This window comes from Podarcis gaigeae (genome assembly GCF_964106915.1).
Source record: "Podarcis gaigeae genome assembly, chromosome: 5".
NCBI classification, from domain to species: Eukaryota; Metazoa; Chordata; class Lepidosauria; order Squamata; family Lacertidae; genus Podarcis; species Podarcis gaigeae.
The window spans coordinates 7,160,630-7,177,543 of NC_139681.1; the positions used below are offsets into that span (position 1 = coordinate 7,160,630).

At 43.0% G+C, this 16,914-nt stretch overlaps 1 protein-coding gene across 2 annotated transcripts in view; it reads left to right on the top strand.

The window, feature by feature from the left end:
- The window catches only part of VWF (von Willebrand factor), a 162,869-nt gene extending 148,997 nt beyond the window's left edge, over positions 1–13,872 (top strand). For both annotated transcript variants that reach the window (XM_083738706.1, XM_083738707.1), the window contains 5 exons: positions 265–363; positions 2,423–2,551; positions 4,568–4,607; positions 11,898–11,995; positions 13,514–13,872. In XM_083738706.1, coding sequence (XP_083594832.1) covers positions 265–363; positions 2,423–2,551; positions 4,568–4,607; positions 11,898–11,995; positions 13,514–13,702 — 555 coding nt within the window. In that variant the 3' untranslated portion in view covers positions 13,703–13,872. The remainder of the gene's footprint in view (positions 1–264; positions 364–2,422; positions 2,552–4,567; positions 4,608–11,897; positions 11,996–13,513) is intronic.
- Positions 13,873–16,914: the final 3,042 nt, after the last annotated feature.

Below are 16,914 nucleotides of genomic sequence, written 5' to 3' on the forward strand. Positions count from 1 at the left end.
AATTATGCCAAAAACCTTAAACACAAATTTCTGTGTGAATTGTGATTTATTTAGGGGGTGGCTTGGGGACCTCGACACGCAATGGATTTGACTGCCTCCTGAATGGCATGCCCACTGGGTTACAGATGATGTGGCTTCAGTCTAGTGGACTGCCATAGCTGAGTATGGCCGTGAAGTGAGGCAGTGCCACTGCACTTTAGCAGATTATTTTGATGTCGGTGAAGGCTGAGGTTCAGTGAAATCACCCATTTTATTTCTTTGCAGAATTACAGGATGGAAACAGTCTCTGGCTCCTGCTGCGGCAAATGCTTGCCATCTGCATGTTCCATACAGCTGAGGAACAGAACTATTATCTCCCTGAAGGTGAGTTGGTTTCACCTAAAACTGGGTCCACTATAACGCCGAGTGAACGCAGTTTGTCTGGAAGAGTCCACATATATTATATATATAGCACATTGATAAGAAAGGGGCTTCTGCAAGAACATTTCCTGCCATTTCAAGCTCTAGATGAAAAGGCAACAAGCGGTCCAGTTCCTTGTGTCCTGGTGGCAGCAGTAGCACTACTGTTGTATATTATTTATAGAGTGTCAGCTACATACAGGATAGAGTCCCTTTTGCTTAAACAACTGCAGTCATGCCTTGGGATGAATACGCTTCATGTTAAGCATTTTCGGGTTCTGCGGTGACCCTGAAGTAACGGAATGCATTACTTCCGGGTTTCGCCGCATGCGCAGACGCTCAAAATGACGTCACGCGCATGTGCGGAAGCGGCGAAACGCAACCCGCAGACACACAATCGTGTGTTATGTTCTCTTCAGGATGCGAACAGGGCTCTGGAACGGATCCCGTTTGCATCCAGAGGTACCACTGTACTGTAAGGAACTTGCAACAGGAGATGTACAAAAAAATGATGGTGATTATTTTATTTATATGCCACCCATCTGACTGGGTGGCCCCAGCCACTCTGGGCGGCTCCCAACAAAACATTAAAATACAAAAAAATCTCAAACATTAAAAACTTCCCTGCACAGGGCTGCCTTCAGGTATCTTCTAAAAGTCAGATAGATGTTTATTTCCTTGATATCTGATGGGAGGGTGTTCCACAGGGTGGGTGCCACTACAGAGAAGGCCCTCTGCCTGGTTCCCTATATCTTTGCTTCTCACAGTGAGGGAACCGCCAAAAGGCCATCGGAGCTGGACCTCAGTTTCCAGGCTGAACAATGGGGGTGGAGATGCTCCTTCAGGTATACTGCATATATATCTGTGGATGCTTCCAGATGCTGAGCCACAACTCCCACAGATGGCTCCCCATAAGGTTGTCTTAGGAGTGGTTGTCTCTAGGCCTGAGTGACTTTCTGGCTTTCAGCATCATGAAATAATAATAATAAATTTATTTATACCCTGCCCATCTGGCTGGGTTTCCCCAGCCACTTTGGGCGGTTCCCAACAGAATATTAAAAACACAATAAAACATTGAACATAAAAAACTTCCCTAAATAGGGTTGCCCTCAGATATCTTCTAAAAATCAAATAGTTGTTTTTCTCTTTGACATCTGGTGGGAGGGCATTCCACAGGGCAGGCGCCACTACTGAGAAGGCCCTCTGCCTGGTTCTCTGTAACTTGGCTTCTCGCAGTGAGGGAACCCCCAGAAGGCCCTTGGAGCTGGACCTCAGTGTCCGGGCTGAACGATGGGGGTGGAGACGCTCCTTCAGGTGGAAGGTATCCAGCTTACAGTCAGAGGGCGAAACTTGAGGGAAGATAGGCAAAATGTATTGTCTTGCTTAAGATGGAGGGCACAAGGAGGAGGAGACAACAGAGGACGAGATGGTTGGACAGTGTTCTCAAAGCTACCAGCATGAGTTTGACCAAACTGTGGGAGGCAGTGGAAGACAGGAGTGGAAGACATGCTCTGGTCTATGGGGTCATGAAGAATTGGACACGACTAAATGACTGAACAACAACAGTTGTCTTGCTTGGCTTCTTCCTTTTTGAACATGAACAATAAGGGCTGGTTTATACATGTTTTGCAGACAAATACACTGTGTATCTGGAGGGAACAGTGGAGCTATCTCTACCCCCACAACATGAATTCTGCTAAACATGTTATGCATACCATGAGCACACATGGCCAGTTACCACAACACTTCAAGCTCCAAAAAATATTCACATTTATTTCTTTATTAAATTTGTATACCATCCTAAATCCGAAGATCACAGGGAGGCCCCCACCTTTTGCCATAGGCAGATGACCGGGAGCACATGGGACGGTTCCACACTCAGGTGAATAATCCCTGGTTGGTAGAAGTGCGAGCTGACCTTGAGACCTTCATCTGCTTGCTGTAGGGAGGGAGAAAAATACAACTTAATGGTGGTAATGATGACAATAATTTGTATAATTGGAAATTCTGGTTTTTTCCACAGCCCACTGAAATGATCCAAGACGGGTGCGACACCCATTATTGCAAAGTCAACATGAAAGGAGATTTCACCTGGGAGAAGAGAATCACTGCTTGCCCGCCATTTGATACCAACAAGTGTCTGTCTGAAGGAGTAAGTAATGAGCCAAGTGCCCTGTTGAGTAGATCGCACAGTGTGGCGATGATGCTGGTGCCGATTATTATGGCATCATTTGTGTGGCTGGTCCTTTGCAGAGCAACACAAGCACTCTGCTGCTTTGATTTGCAGAACTGGCCCTGCTACAGGTGCCACATTGTGCATTTGTATGAAACCCGTATTTTAGTGTGACAGCACCCACACTTGGGGCTCCCTGCCTACAGACATCAGGCAGGCACCTTCATCTGCTAAAACATTTCTTGTTTCAGATAAGCCAACTCAGGTATACAGAATATTTACAAGGGTTTTAATCTCTCTTTAGCTTATTGTTAATTTTAATTATGTTCTGAATGTTTTAAATAATATATTTGAGGAGGACGGTCTCCCCCTCCCCCGGTTGATGAGCACTGCCTTAAAAAAAAAGTGTGTGTGTGTCAGGGAACTGCCATCGGAGCCTAGGGTGGTGGCAAGGCTCCCAGAGGACGCTGGAGAGGGAACCAGCAGGGACAAAGGGAGAGCCTCCGCTGAGGAAGGGGAGGAGAAGGGGGCGTCGGAGGGAAGGCTCAGGGACGCTTCCAGCGAGACCAGTGGAGAGAGCTCAGGACCTCCCCTGGGGACGCCCACTCTGCGCAGAAAGCTGTCGCGCAGGGAATCTAGGCGGAGACTCAGTGTCAAGGAGCTTTTATGTTGGAAGAAATTCAGGAAACGCCCACTGACGGATTCTGCCAGTGATTAAGGCAGCCACGAAGTAAGGGCTGTCCGGTCAGGGAAAGTTTTTAAGCCAACTACTCAGCTTGGAGCGGTTCGGCGCTTACGCACAAGCAACCCCTTATCCCATTACAGTGTGCATCGCATCTTGTGATCATATATGCGGGGTAGGGCTTACTTGCCCCCCCAATTATTTATTGAAGTTGGCACCCCTGAAAGAGAATTATTATTATTTTATTCGTACCCCACCCATATGATTGGGTTGCCCCAGCCACTCTGGGCAGGTTTCATATACAGTTACACCTCAGGTTACAGATGCCTCAGGCTGCACGATTTCGGGTTGCGCACTGTGCTGAACCCGGAACAGGTTACTTCTAGGTTTCGGCAATTGTGCACTTGGGCAAAAAAAATGAGAGGCACAAATACAAGATGGGTGACACCTGGCTTGAGAGCAGTACATGTGAAAAGGATCTAGGAGTCTTGGTTGACCGCAAACATGACATGAGCCATCAGTGTGACGCGGCAGCTAAAAAAGCCAATGCAATTTTGGGCTGCATCAATAGGAGTATAGCATCTAGATCAAGGGAAGTAATAGTGCCACTGTATTCTGCTCTGGTCAGACCTCATCTGGAGTACTGTGTCCAGTTCTGGGCACCACAGTTCAAGAAGGACACTGACAAACTGGAACGTGTCCAGAGGAGGGCAACCAAAATGGTCAAAGGCCTGGAAACGATGCCTTATGAGGAACAGCTAAGGGAGCTGGGCATGTTTAGCCTGGAGAAGAGGAGGTTAAGGGGTAACCATGTTCAAATGATAGCCGTGTTCAAATATATAAAAGGATGTCACATAGAGGAGGGAGAAAGGTTGTTTTCTGCTGCTCCAGAGAAGCGGACACGGAGCAATGGATCCAAACTACAAGAAAAAAGATTCCACCTAAACATTAGGAAGAACTTCCTGACAGTAAGAGCTGTTCGACAGTGGAATTTGCTGCCAAGGAGTGTGGTGGAGTCTCCTTCTTTGGAGGTCTTTAAGCAGAGGCTTGACAACCATATGTCAGGAGTGCTCTGATGGTGTTTCCTGCTTGGCAGGGGGTTGGACTCGATGGCCCTTGTGGTCTCTTCCAACTCTATGATTCTATGATTCTATGAGAAGCACGCCGAATCGTAACCCACGCATGCGCAGATGCGTGGGTTGCGGGTTGCGACTGCTGCGTGTTGCGAACTTGCCTCCCGCACGGATCACGTTTGCAACCCGAGCGTCCACTGCATTTTAAAATATTTTAAATGAGATGTGTTCTCTTTTTAGGGTAAAGTTGCAAAGCTTGACAACACATGCTGCAAAACATGTAAGTAGCTGTTTTGGTAGCTGCATATCTTTTATTTATTTTTACATTTGTGTTTTTCCCCAAAGAGCTCAAGGTGGCACACTTAGTTCCCATTTGCCGACTTGATCCTCACAGCAACTCTGTGAGGTAGGACATCCGGCAAGTTTCATGGCTTCCTTAGGGTTTGAACCCTGGTCTCCCAGGTCTTAGTCCCACACTCAAACCGCTACGCTGCACTGAATCACTTGGCTCGATTCCATTTTGTCCGTATTGGATGTGACTGACTGCAGGATTCTCTCTGACACAGAGATATAGCACCCTGAGATGCAGGTATCCCCCATTTTGGAAGCTTTCAAATGTGTATCTAGTACTTGGAGACGTGGAGTAGAAACTGGTACTATGTTCCACATGTGGTGGCTATGTAAAAAAAAAATTAGATCTTCTGGGGCGACATCTATATAGAACATTACAAAAAGTTTAGGGTTTCATTTTTAAAAAGACCAGAAGCATATCCAAATTACAGGATCAGACGTTCCTAAGAATGTAAAAGAAGTTTTTTTTTATACGCCACAGTCGCAGCGAGAATCTTAATAGTGACTAAATGGAAAAGTGATGAAATCCCTTCCAGGTCAGAATGGTTACAAATACTAGCCAAATATGCAGAGCTAGCCCAGCTATCTGAAAAAATGAAAGTTAAAGGTAAAGGTACCCCTTCCCGTACGGGCCAGTCGTGTCCGAATCTAGGGTTGTGCGCCCATCTCACTTAAGAGGCCAGGGGCCAACGCTGTCCGGAGACACTTCCGGGTCACGTGGCCAACGTGACAAAGCTGCATCTGGCGAGCCAGCGCAGCACACGGAAACGCCGTTTACCTTCCCGCCAGTAAGCGGTCCCTATTTATCTACTTACACCCGGGGGTGCTTTCAAACTGCTAGGTTGGCAGGCGCTGGGACCGAGCAACAGGAGCGCACCCCGCCGCGGGGATTCGAACCGCTGACCTTTCGATTGGCAAGTCCTAGACACTGAGACTTTTACCCACAGTGCCACCCGTGTCCCTGAATGAAAGTTAACAAGTATTTATTGCAAAATGTGAGGTTTTCAAATCATATCTTAAGATCAATTGTTGTAGTATGAACTTGGTCGCAGCCTTCGAATAACTAAGTAAGAAACAAGGATATAAGAGAATAATACTTTAATATAAAATGAACAGATAGATTTATGCAAGACGTTTGTAAATATTAAAAGAAGCATGGAGAAGGTGGGAGGTTAGATGTACCTTAAGAAGATTTACCGTCAAAACAGATGATTTTATCCTTTTGTTTATTTTGTATTTGATGTAACAACATAAATGTATGGTTTTTCTTTTTGATTTTTGTTGGTGTTTACAACAAAGCATAAAAAAATAGATGCACAATGGTCAATGACTCCTGCAGAAAAAAATGCATGCAAGAAAGTTCCTTCCTCAGGGGTTTTTGCTTTTGGTTTTAATTGCCTTCTCTAAAGCATAAACCTTTTGAGCTGTAAAAGTATGATTCCCACTGCCAGAAGTTTAGGAAACACAATATTTCTTAAAGTGGAGACTTTACCCTGATTTTCTTCTTTTGCCTGGATCAGTCTCCAAAACTAATTCTTCAACATGACCTCAAATAAAGGCGTCAGTTGTCAAGTTATATGGTGGATAATTATAGAATTTGTTTATCACTGAAAACTATCCCTCCTTTGAAGGTCAAAATGTCAGCACCTCTTCACCCTTCATTCTCTCTCCTCTTACTTTTTGTTCTGTTCATGTGCCAATAAATAAAAGATGGCCATCCCTATGCAGCCACAGTTAACTGCTGTAACAAAACCCCAGTTTGAGGAATTTATTCCAAGATCATTTCTTGCCGTTGCCTGTCCATATATCAGCAAGTTCCAGTTTTAAGAAATAAAAGTCACTGGAGCTCTTGAGATAATAGACTCTCACTGTAAAGTGCTCACAGGTTAATTTAATTAAGAGGGGTTTTTTTATCTGCACAATGACTATTACTGAAAATAGCCAATTAACCATTACATAAAACAGATGTATATGTAATACTGAAAAGGCTCAAAGACAACTTTAAAGAAACACTGCAGAAAATGAACAGCAAAGCAAGTAAAATTTAAAAAGCCTCCTAACAGTGTAATCTGCCAGTTCTGGCTTTCATCTGCTAATGGAAAGCTTTTTATAGGATGATGCTAAATATGTTGGAAAGTCCAAAATTTGACCAATATCGTTTTTCTGATTGGATTTTCTACTAATTCAAGGTTGAGGGAATCCAGTGAAAACTGAGGGGAAATTCCAATGAACATCATAGAGGCCCACAAGTTGCTTTTAGGACCAACATGTCAGTTCTAGGGCTAAGTCCAAACCACCTGCCTCTTTTCATGTCGGTTTCTGCAAATGTTGAAAAGGACCTCCTCTTTATAGCCATTTTTGGCACTTGTGAACACATCTGCAGGGTCTCAATGATATTCTTGTATTTCCTATCACTGACATTTAAAACCACATAGGAAGCCACTGCCAAACGACAGGATTAAATGACAGCTTGGGCAAATGAGTCTTATAATGGCAATGAGAGCAGACAAAATGAAGGAAAATGGCAACAAGAAGGAGCAGCAGCCAAGGGGCACCAAATCACAGTCCATGTTCAAGGTGCCATGTGTCACGTGCCACTCTTTCGCCACACCTTATCATGTACCAGTTTTGGCATGAAGATCCTGTTGTTGTTGTTTAGTCGTTTAGTCATGTCCGACTCTTCGTGACCCCCTGGACCAGAGCACGCCAGGAACTCCTGTCTTCCACTGCCTCCCGCAGTTTTGTCAAACTCATGTTTATATCTTCGAGAACACTGTCCAACCATCTTGTCCTCTGTCGTCCCCTTCTCCTTGTGTCCTCCATCTTTCCCAACATCAGGGGCTTTTCCAGGAAGTCTTCTCTTCTCATGAGTTGGCCAAAGTATTGGAGTCTCAGCTTCAGGATCTGTCCTTCCAGTGAGCACTCAGGGCCGATTTCCTTCAGAATGGATAGGTTTGATCTTCTTGCAGTCCATGGGACTCTCAAGAGTCTCCTTCTTTATGGTCCAGCTCTCACTTCCATACATTACTACTGGGAAAACCATGAAGATCTTAGACTGTATTAAACCAGAGTTCCCAAGTTCAGACATAAAAAGAGTTTGTGGCTTCTTAACTGAGACTGAGCCATTGTTCCTTGGTATGGAAATAACAGGGAATTCTTGCTTAATACAAGCCAGGAACGTCACAGTGAAGTTGGCCTTCAGCAGGAGGAAGAAGGGACAATGGAGGAGAACGCAGCTCTGACACTCATTCAAAAAACCCACACCTTTCAAAGTGAATACATTTAGCACAACCTTGTTGTCGTTGTTTAGTCGTTTAGTCATGTGCAATAATGCTGCTTCATGCATTTGCCAGTGCCTTTGCAGAACCCATTTTAAGAACCTCTTATCTGGTGACAGTCATAGTGATGTAAAAGGGTAACATTGCTATTACAGATAAGATTTCTTGTACTGGTCATGCCCAGTCGACAAATACAGTAGCAAACTATATATTTTTTTAGCATTTTATTTATTTATTAACATTCTTATATTGCATCGGTAAACATTGTCATATTACATTACAGGACTTACTATAATATAAGTTCCAACATATATACAAAAATTATATATAAATTTTATATACCTAAAAAGAAAATGAAACAAACCAACAAAAAGAACAAAGAAAAAAACCCATTCCCCCCCCAAAATCATATAAATACCAACACACTAGACTTCCTGTCTTTCCCGTTGTATATTCCTTTTTTACAAATGAATTTCTTATTATTCTATATTTCTTTACATATTATCTAATACATTCCTATATCAATATGTGCTCATAGCCTTATTTCTCAACTCAGTCTCACTCCAACGTCAATCAAATGCTAGCATAGATAGCGAAACTTTACTGCATTTTTGAACATATGTTTTACATCTATCTCACTTTTACATAATTTTTTGTTTTGAATTGCCTCTCAGGGTATGTGTTAACTGCGCCATTTCAGCAAATTCTTGTAGCTTGTACTGCCAGTCCGTTATTGTCGGGGTTATTTTTAATGCAACACTAGAAATAACTGAAAAATTTCTCAGTTTATTTGGGTACTTATCACTATGAATGGATGAGTTTGTATTTTAGTTCTTTAAGTATTTTCCCATCTTAAATTCAGTTCTTCACATTTCTGCAGCAATATGTGGTTTGTTTGTTTTTTGGTTTTTTTTAAAATCCCTATTAAATTGCATTTAATGCAATTTTCTCCTAGCAAATATATTTTTGTATGCTGGTTTAATTAATATGCACATTTTTGTAAGCAATTTCCCCAAATAAAATACATTTCATGTGCTATTTTTGCTGATACATTACTGTATATATTACTGTAATGAAACATGCATATTTGTACGCCTTGCTTAGTTGGAGAGTTGCGTTGCAAAATTCAGATAAGTGCAAATATTGAAGGATAGGTGTATTTTGCTTTACATATTGGTTTGAGAAGTTAAGTAGTTTCTTATTAAAATGCAAACAAAATCAAATTTTCAATTCATCTGCCACATGCATTCTAGGTCATCTTTTAAAATTCATTTTATGAACACCAGCTACTATGGCCACATAGCTTAGTATATTGAGCCCTAAATCTCCATTTATAAATCCCTGTCTTAAAGTTTTTTACAACTAGGCTTGCCATACATCAGGAAAATTCCTGACATGTCCTGGTTTTCAGTGTAAAAATGGCGCTGGGGGAATTTTGCCGAATTGGCAAAATGTCAGGGAAAACCCAAATGTATGGCAACACAATGGGAAAAGCTGCGGAAACAGCTCAAAAAGCTTTAAATCTCTATTTTTGGGTTAGGTCTTCTTTTAAAAAAGTCAACAACTTTGCGGCTGTCAGGAATTTTACTTTTTGAAATATGGCAACACTATTTTATTTACAGCAAACTGTACTGATGCGGCAGCAACTAACCCTCCATTTCAAAACATAGTTACATACAGAGGACATTACTGAAAAGCATGAACAAATACTTATATGTATACTCAGACGTCTATGGCCTTTATGCAGCCAGAAACTCCTTTTATAGACAATTCATAACGTTACCCATCCAGTTCATATTTTTATTTAAGCCCCTGGAGGATTTTGTATTCAGAGTCTATATCCCATATAGTTCTTTCTGCAGGAATTTCTGATGGAATTGTAATCCTTTGGCACGGACCTTTTCCAGGCAGAAAAATTTAGGTCTTCCTGAATACATCCATATTCTGGAAAAGGCTGGATAATGGGAGCTTGTATTCTGTGGTTCCTAATGCAGCTTTAATGCTCACAGATGCAAACCTTGATGGATCTCACTGTTGTTCCCACATAGATCTCATTACAGAGGCACAGAATAGCACACACCACTCCTTTTGCATTACAGTTATAAAACCGTTTGTATGTATACTGTTTGTTGTCAGTAGGGTTCAAAAACCTTTTCCCCATGAGGCAATTAATTGTATACAGAAATCAGCCTCCAATTTCTTCTGCTAACAATGTCTCTAAAGTTCTGCTCACATCTTCATGAGAACATGGGGCCAGCCTAATACTATATAGGTTGATTGCTTTATTGATTTGTCAATCACGTCTCTGATTTTCCTAGTATATCACTCATATATGAAAGGGACCACAATTCCTTTTGGGGGTTTTGTGGATTATTAGGTTCTATTCAAAGTTAGTAAAGCCTATCCTTAGTCAGCTGATTGAAATATCACATAATATTTAGGATTAGACAATGCTCTACTGTTAATTTGTGCTATGCACACACATCAGTTTTTTCAATGTTCTGTACCAATTCACGATGCCTGAATAGTGGGGTTTTTGTGCATGGGTTGAATGTAAACCTTGGTCTAAATAGTGCAGTTTCTATCCTGGATTGGTGCAACTTCCTCCATTAAAGGAATCTGCAATTTTTTTTTTTACATTTCTGATTATAATGCATCCATAGAATGCATCAGTATTATTGGCTATTGTTGTTGTTGTTTAGTCGTTTAGTCGTGTCCGACTCTTCGTGACCCCATGGACCAGAGCACGCTAGGCACTTCTGTCTTCCACTGCCTCCCGCAGTTTGGTCAAACTCATGCTGGTAGCTTCAAGAATACTGTCCAACCATCTCTTCCTCTGTCATCCCCTTCTCCTTGTGCCCTCCATCTTTCCCAACATCAGGGTCTTTTCCAGGGAGTCTTCTCTTCTCATGAGTTGGCCAAAGTATTGGAGTCTCAGCTTCAGGATCTGTCCTTCCAGTGAGCACTCAGAGCTGATTTCCTTCAGAATGGATAGGTTTGATCTTCTTGCAGTCCATGGGACTCTCAAGAGTCTCCTCCAGCACCATAATTCAAAAGCATCATTGGCTATTGGCCAATTGGCTATTATGATGGACCAAAAGAAGGCATTTGGAATTATTTAAACATTCACAAAACAAAACAAAGCTGTCCCGATTGAGCTTCTGATTCAGATTGCCATAGATTTGAGTCTCCTGGACACTACCAAGATTTGTCAGAGCTCAGGACACAGAAGGAAGCCATCAGACCTGTGAGGCCCACAGCTGCATGTCTGCATGGGTCCCAGAGAGCACATGTGTTAGTGAGGATGGACAATATGAATTGGCTCCTAAACAGCTTTATTACTGGCGGTAGTTATTAAAGCAGTGACAGCCTTATTGCCATCTCATGGAGAAAAACTGTTCATGTGATATGCAGCACATGGTTTGGTCATGTCAATCCACCCATAGAACCCAACAATATTTACCCTGTCAAGCTCAGCCCACTTGTGTCACAGAAGATGGCTTACTGTTTTGGTATGCAGTATAGGGTGGAACCACTGAGCCTCTGAGGCTTGCCAATCAGAAGGTCGGAGGTTCGAATCCCCATGATGGGGTGAGCTCCCGTTGCTCAGCCCCAGCTCCTGCCAACCTAGCAGTTCAAAAGCACCCGCCAAAAGTGCAAGTAGATAAATAGGTACCACTCCAGTAGGAAGGTAAATGGCATTTCCGTGCACTGCTCTGGTGTTGGTGTTCTGCTGGCCACATGACGCAGAAAAACTGTCTGCAGAAGCGGACAAACGCCAGCTTCCTCGGCCTGTAAAGCGAGATGAGCATCGCAACACCAGAGTTGTCCGTGACTGGACTTAACTGTCAGGGGTCCTTTACCTTTACCTTTTTATAGAATGGTAGGATGCGTGCCTCTTTCTTACAGATGCTACCACTGCATTTTCCCTTCCTCTTTAGGTGTAGAGCCAGAATGCAAGCAAATCACAGGCAGACTGGAATATGTGAAAGTGGGCGACTGTGTGAATGAAAGCCAGCTGAATATCAACTACTGTGAGGTAACCTATCCTTACCCATTTCGTGAACTCTGGGTGAGCAAAGTTGGAGGAGATATTTCTGTAGACAATCTATGACACGTCCTAGCATCAACTCACAAAGAGCAGGCTGCAGGGATGCATGTTTCTTCCTTTCTGGAACAGTATTTTCTGGCTGTGTACACATTGCCAGCCTAAAACACACCCAGATCATTCTGTTTCTCAATTTGGATCAAAGTTGGTTTGGCTGGGAATGGAGAAGCATCAAAATAGACAATAACAGAATAGATCCAGGCTAGATATGGGTTGTGGCTAAAAATGTGCACTGCTCCCAAACCACCAGTAGGAGCACACTGGGTACAAAGGAAACAAGAATGTGTACACAGCATCAGTCAGTCTCCCCTGTCTTCTGCCCAGCCTGAGTTGCATCATAAGCAGCAATCTTCCAAGGAAAGAAGGCTTGCTAAGTGTGGGCATATTGTCAGGGACAAACTACACACGAGGCCCGACAACAAAGCCCCGATGGCCACTTTGCATAAAGAAAAGCAACTCTGGGGTTTATTTCTCAGTAGAAACACCATGAATGGGGAAGGGAGCAATCACTGTAGTGGAAGGATGACCAATAGGGAAAGTATTAATCATCTCTTCTCCTGCCACTTATCCAATTCCAAAGCTCGTTTCCATTTTTGAATAGTCATTGGGGTTTACGTTTATATTAGGCCTCCTTTCTGTGTCTCTAGATTGGAGCCAATCCAACTATCTTAACCAGGCATTGGCAAACTCGGCCCTCCAGATGTTTTGAGACTACAGTTCCCATCGTCCCTGACCACTGGTCCTGTTCTCTAGGGATGATGGGAGTTGTAGTCCCAAAACATCTGGAGGGCTGAGTTTGCCTATGTCTGATCTTTACTCTTTCCTTCATAGTTTTGGGATGAGGGTGAGGTAGCAGTCATTGTGACTCTGTGCTGCTAGCCAAGAGCCTTTTTAACTAGAGATTCAAAGGATTTCACCTGGGGAGGGACTGTCTGAATGCAAAACATTTACTGGTATTTCCCCAATGGTCTATAATACTTTGTGAACATTGTTTATACATTAAAATGTTCTGTGTATCAGGAGGGTTTTATAGCAATAAATATCTACTCAATAAAGGAATAGAATGGGAAGCATCCAGGCAATGTTTAGAAACTCTTGAGTCCAATTAGAGGCCTGTCAGTCTCTATGTTAATGACCGAAGCTTTTTCAAGAAGTTGTTGGCAAGGCTATTACAGCTGAACACTGATGCTCCTTTCTGTGTTAGTGGGCATGATGTCATGTTAAGTCATGGTTAAAGCAAATAAGGTGGAATTTTTGTTTAGGAGGAGTGTAGATACTGCAGCCAGAGTCCAATTTGCAAACCATGGTTTATAGAGAGCTGGCCTTCTGTCTGCACCTGACCTTTTACAAAACTAATTTCCCAGAGACTGTAGGAGCAATTGTCATGGCAGAACATTTTACTCTGGAAATAGTGTCGCAGGAATAAAAGATTTCTAATTTCACTTTCAGGGCAAATGCACAAGCAGAGCCATTTATAACATTACCCTGAACAGCATTGAAGATCGGTGCACCTGTTGTTCGGCTACAGCGACAGAGTCCATGCAAGTGCCCCTCCGCTGTGCCAATGGCTCCATCGTACAGCATGAAGTCTTTAGCGCCAGACAGTGTGAATGTCTCTCTCGGAAATGCAAGCCATAAATATCTCTGGGAGCTAATGTGAATTTTTTTTTTTTTTTGTACCCAGCTGCCAAGAAATTTACAATCCAATTCTAATTTTCTTTGTGTATTTTGTATTTTGATACTGTTCTTCTAGCCAAGGCATTCATTGTAACATACCAAGCAATAAACTCTGAACTCATTTAGCTACATATTTGGGATGTTTTGCTTTCTGAATCTTGCCGTGTTCCTTATACGGGGTGGTGGTATGGACAACTGTCAGTTCTAGAATCTAGACAATTCACATAGCTGCTCTGGGTTAAAAATTAAGGTCTCTGATCTACGTTTCTGCTGTTCCCACTGAATGAAGAGCACTGAAGTCAGGAACCATTGACTTCTAGGCCAGTGGGTTTTGCTGGTGGGTGAACTGCCATGCCAAACTTTCAACTGAGAATTGTTTGCTCTCCAAGAACACTCATGTAAGAACCCAACTCTCTCCCTGCAAGAGTTTTCTTCCAGGTAATATGAGCCCAGAAACGCTTTCCGTCAGTCCTCCCAGCGCTGTCTTTAGCATATGTGCCGCCAGGGTTCAAAGATCCACCCAGCGCCCCCAAATTTAGTTTAGCCCCCAAATTAACTTTTATTATGCTTATTTCAGACACCACGCTTACGCCTTGTTTCTTGTTTACGAAAGAAGGGAGGAAAAATAAACTTTTTATTTCGCCCTGACCCCGCTGCCGCATAGCAGTGCAGCTCAATACAATAAGTAACATAATATTTTGATGTAAGAGTTAATTTTGTGTGCACAGCGCTGTTGAGAATGGCAAGTGCCGTCGCTGAGTCAAACACCGCTGTTGTAAATCACAAGCACCGCTGCTGGGGCAGCGCGTCTTTGGTAAATGAGCGCACAAAGTCGAATGCCCTCTAGGTATACATTTCGGTAATACTTGGGTATATATGTGTCAGGGAACTGCCATTGGAGCTAGAGGTGGAGGGAAGGCTCCCAAGCGATGCTGGAGAAGGGCCCAGCAGGGAGAGAGGCAGCTCATCGGCTGGGGAAGGAAATCAGCGTAACACCAGGGATAAAGGGAGGCAGATGGGGGAATCGGCGAGGGGGCTCCAGGGCTCCTCGCCGGAGACCAGCGGGGAGAGCACGGGTCCTCTGCTGCTCACACCCACCCTGCGCAGAAGACTTCCGCGCAGGGAGAGTAGGCGGAGACTTGGTGTCAAAGAACTTCTTTGCTGGAAGAGGTTCAAGAAACGCCCACTGACGGATTCTGCTAGCGACTGAAACAGCCACGAATTTATTATTTCATAACAGGTAGACAGTTAAGAGCTTAGGTGGCTTCAGCGGTGGGTGCCTAGCACCCCCCAGAATTTGGTGCCCGGATGCCCCACACCCCTTGCACCCCCAGGTAAAGATGGCCATGGTTTCAGCCGCTGAGAATCAAGACTGTTCTTGTAAGCATAGCCCAGTCCCAGGTTCTGCTTTGGGTGACACTGGAAAGAGATGGGACATTGGGAACTGGTTTTTACATATACTATATATTTTGGAAAGTGATTTGCCTGTCCATCCATCTCTTTATTCTCCATAGGTTAGGCCAGCTCTTGAGAGATCACAGCTAAATTTGGTCGAATGCCCTTTAGTGAAACACCTAGGTATATATGTATTTTGCTTTTCTAGCTTGATCAAAATTATTTATTATTTCATAACAGGTAGATTAGGGACGCGGGTGGCGCTGTGGGTAAAACCTCAGCGCCTAGGGCTTGCCGAACGCATGGTCGGCAGTTTGAATCCCCGCGGCGGGGTGAGCTCCCACCTTTCGGTCCCAGCTCTTGCCCACCTAGCAGTTCGAAAGCACCCTTAAGTGCAAGTAGATAAATAGGTACCGCTTTATAGCAGGAAGGTAAACGGCGTTTCCGTGTGCTGCGCTGGTGCCAGCTCACCAGAGCAACTTTGTCACGCTGGCCACGTGACCCGGACGTGTCTCCGGACAGCGCTGGCCCCCGGCCTCTTAAGTGAGATGGGCACACAACCCTAGAGTCAGACACGACTGGCCCGTATGGGCAGGGATACCTTTACCTTTACCTTTAACAGGTAGATAGCTTAGGTGGCTTCAGCGGTGGGCACCTGGCGCCCCTCAGAATTCGGCGCCCGGGTGCTCCACATCGCTTGCACCCCCAGGTAAAAATGGCCCTGAATCTTCCCATTAGTCCCTTTCCTGAAACTTAATTTGTGAATGGGGGGGGGGGGCACAATGGATTGAGGAGGGGGCATTACCTGCAGCAACAAAGACAGATGCCTGAACTTGAAGCAGTTTTCTGAACTAGAGAAGTTAACCTCTTGACTTCACAGAGACAAAATCCAAATTCTATTTTCATCACAAATGAAATAATAACGTTTCCTGTCCTAATCTTCTCAGAGCCCACCTAAGTCATCACTGCCTTAAAAAACCCAAATCCTTATGTTATATTCATTTTCACTGATTGTCAGCTGCCTTGGAGTCCTACTGTTAGGCAGAAAGACAGGATATAAACATTTGAAGAAAAGACATAATAAAGTACATTTTGAAAATTAATGAATTCCGTGTTCTCCCCTACTCAATGTTCACACAACATTGCTGGTAATGATGACAAATAATGAAGAGCCAATGTTTCATTAAGTCCCTGCAAGGTATACTTGCCTCACCCAGTCTTTCAATAATGAGGATGTATCCTGTTCAACTGAATAAATAAGCTTCCGTATGTCAGCTCCCATCATTTTCAAATAAGTTAAAATTAGCCTTTGTTTCTTGGATTCTCACAGCCCTTTGACATCAACACTAACTGTCTTCAAAATAGTTTTAACTCCTTTATCAATGTTCTTCCATTATTTCTTCATTTAACAATTTAACCTTATAGACTAAGATTCAGTTTTAATATTTTCTACATTCAAACGTTTATTATAATCCCTAAAAAGTCTAAGTTCAAGAATTACGCAGTCACTAAACTTGTTATATGAATTTGATTCTATTAAATATATGTGTGCTCTATTTCCCAAATTGAAAATAAATCTTAAACAATAAAATATTTTTTTTAAAAAAATGCTTGTGTGAATTAAGAAAAAAAAAGTAATCATATTTTAAAAAGTAAAACTTGCAGCATGCTTAAAAAAATTAAAAGTAATTAAAGCAGAAAGAGAAAAAGAAAGACAAAAGGAGAACTTTCTTTTTAACTTTCTACTTGAATCAGGTTTATGAAATCCCTCTATTCTT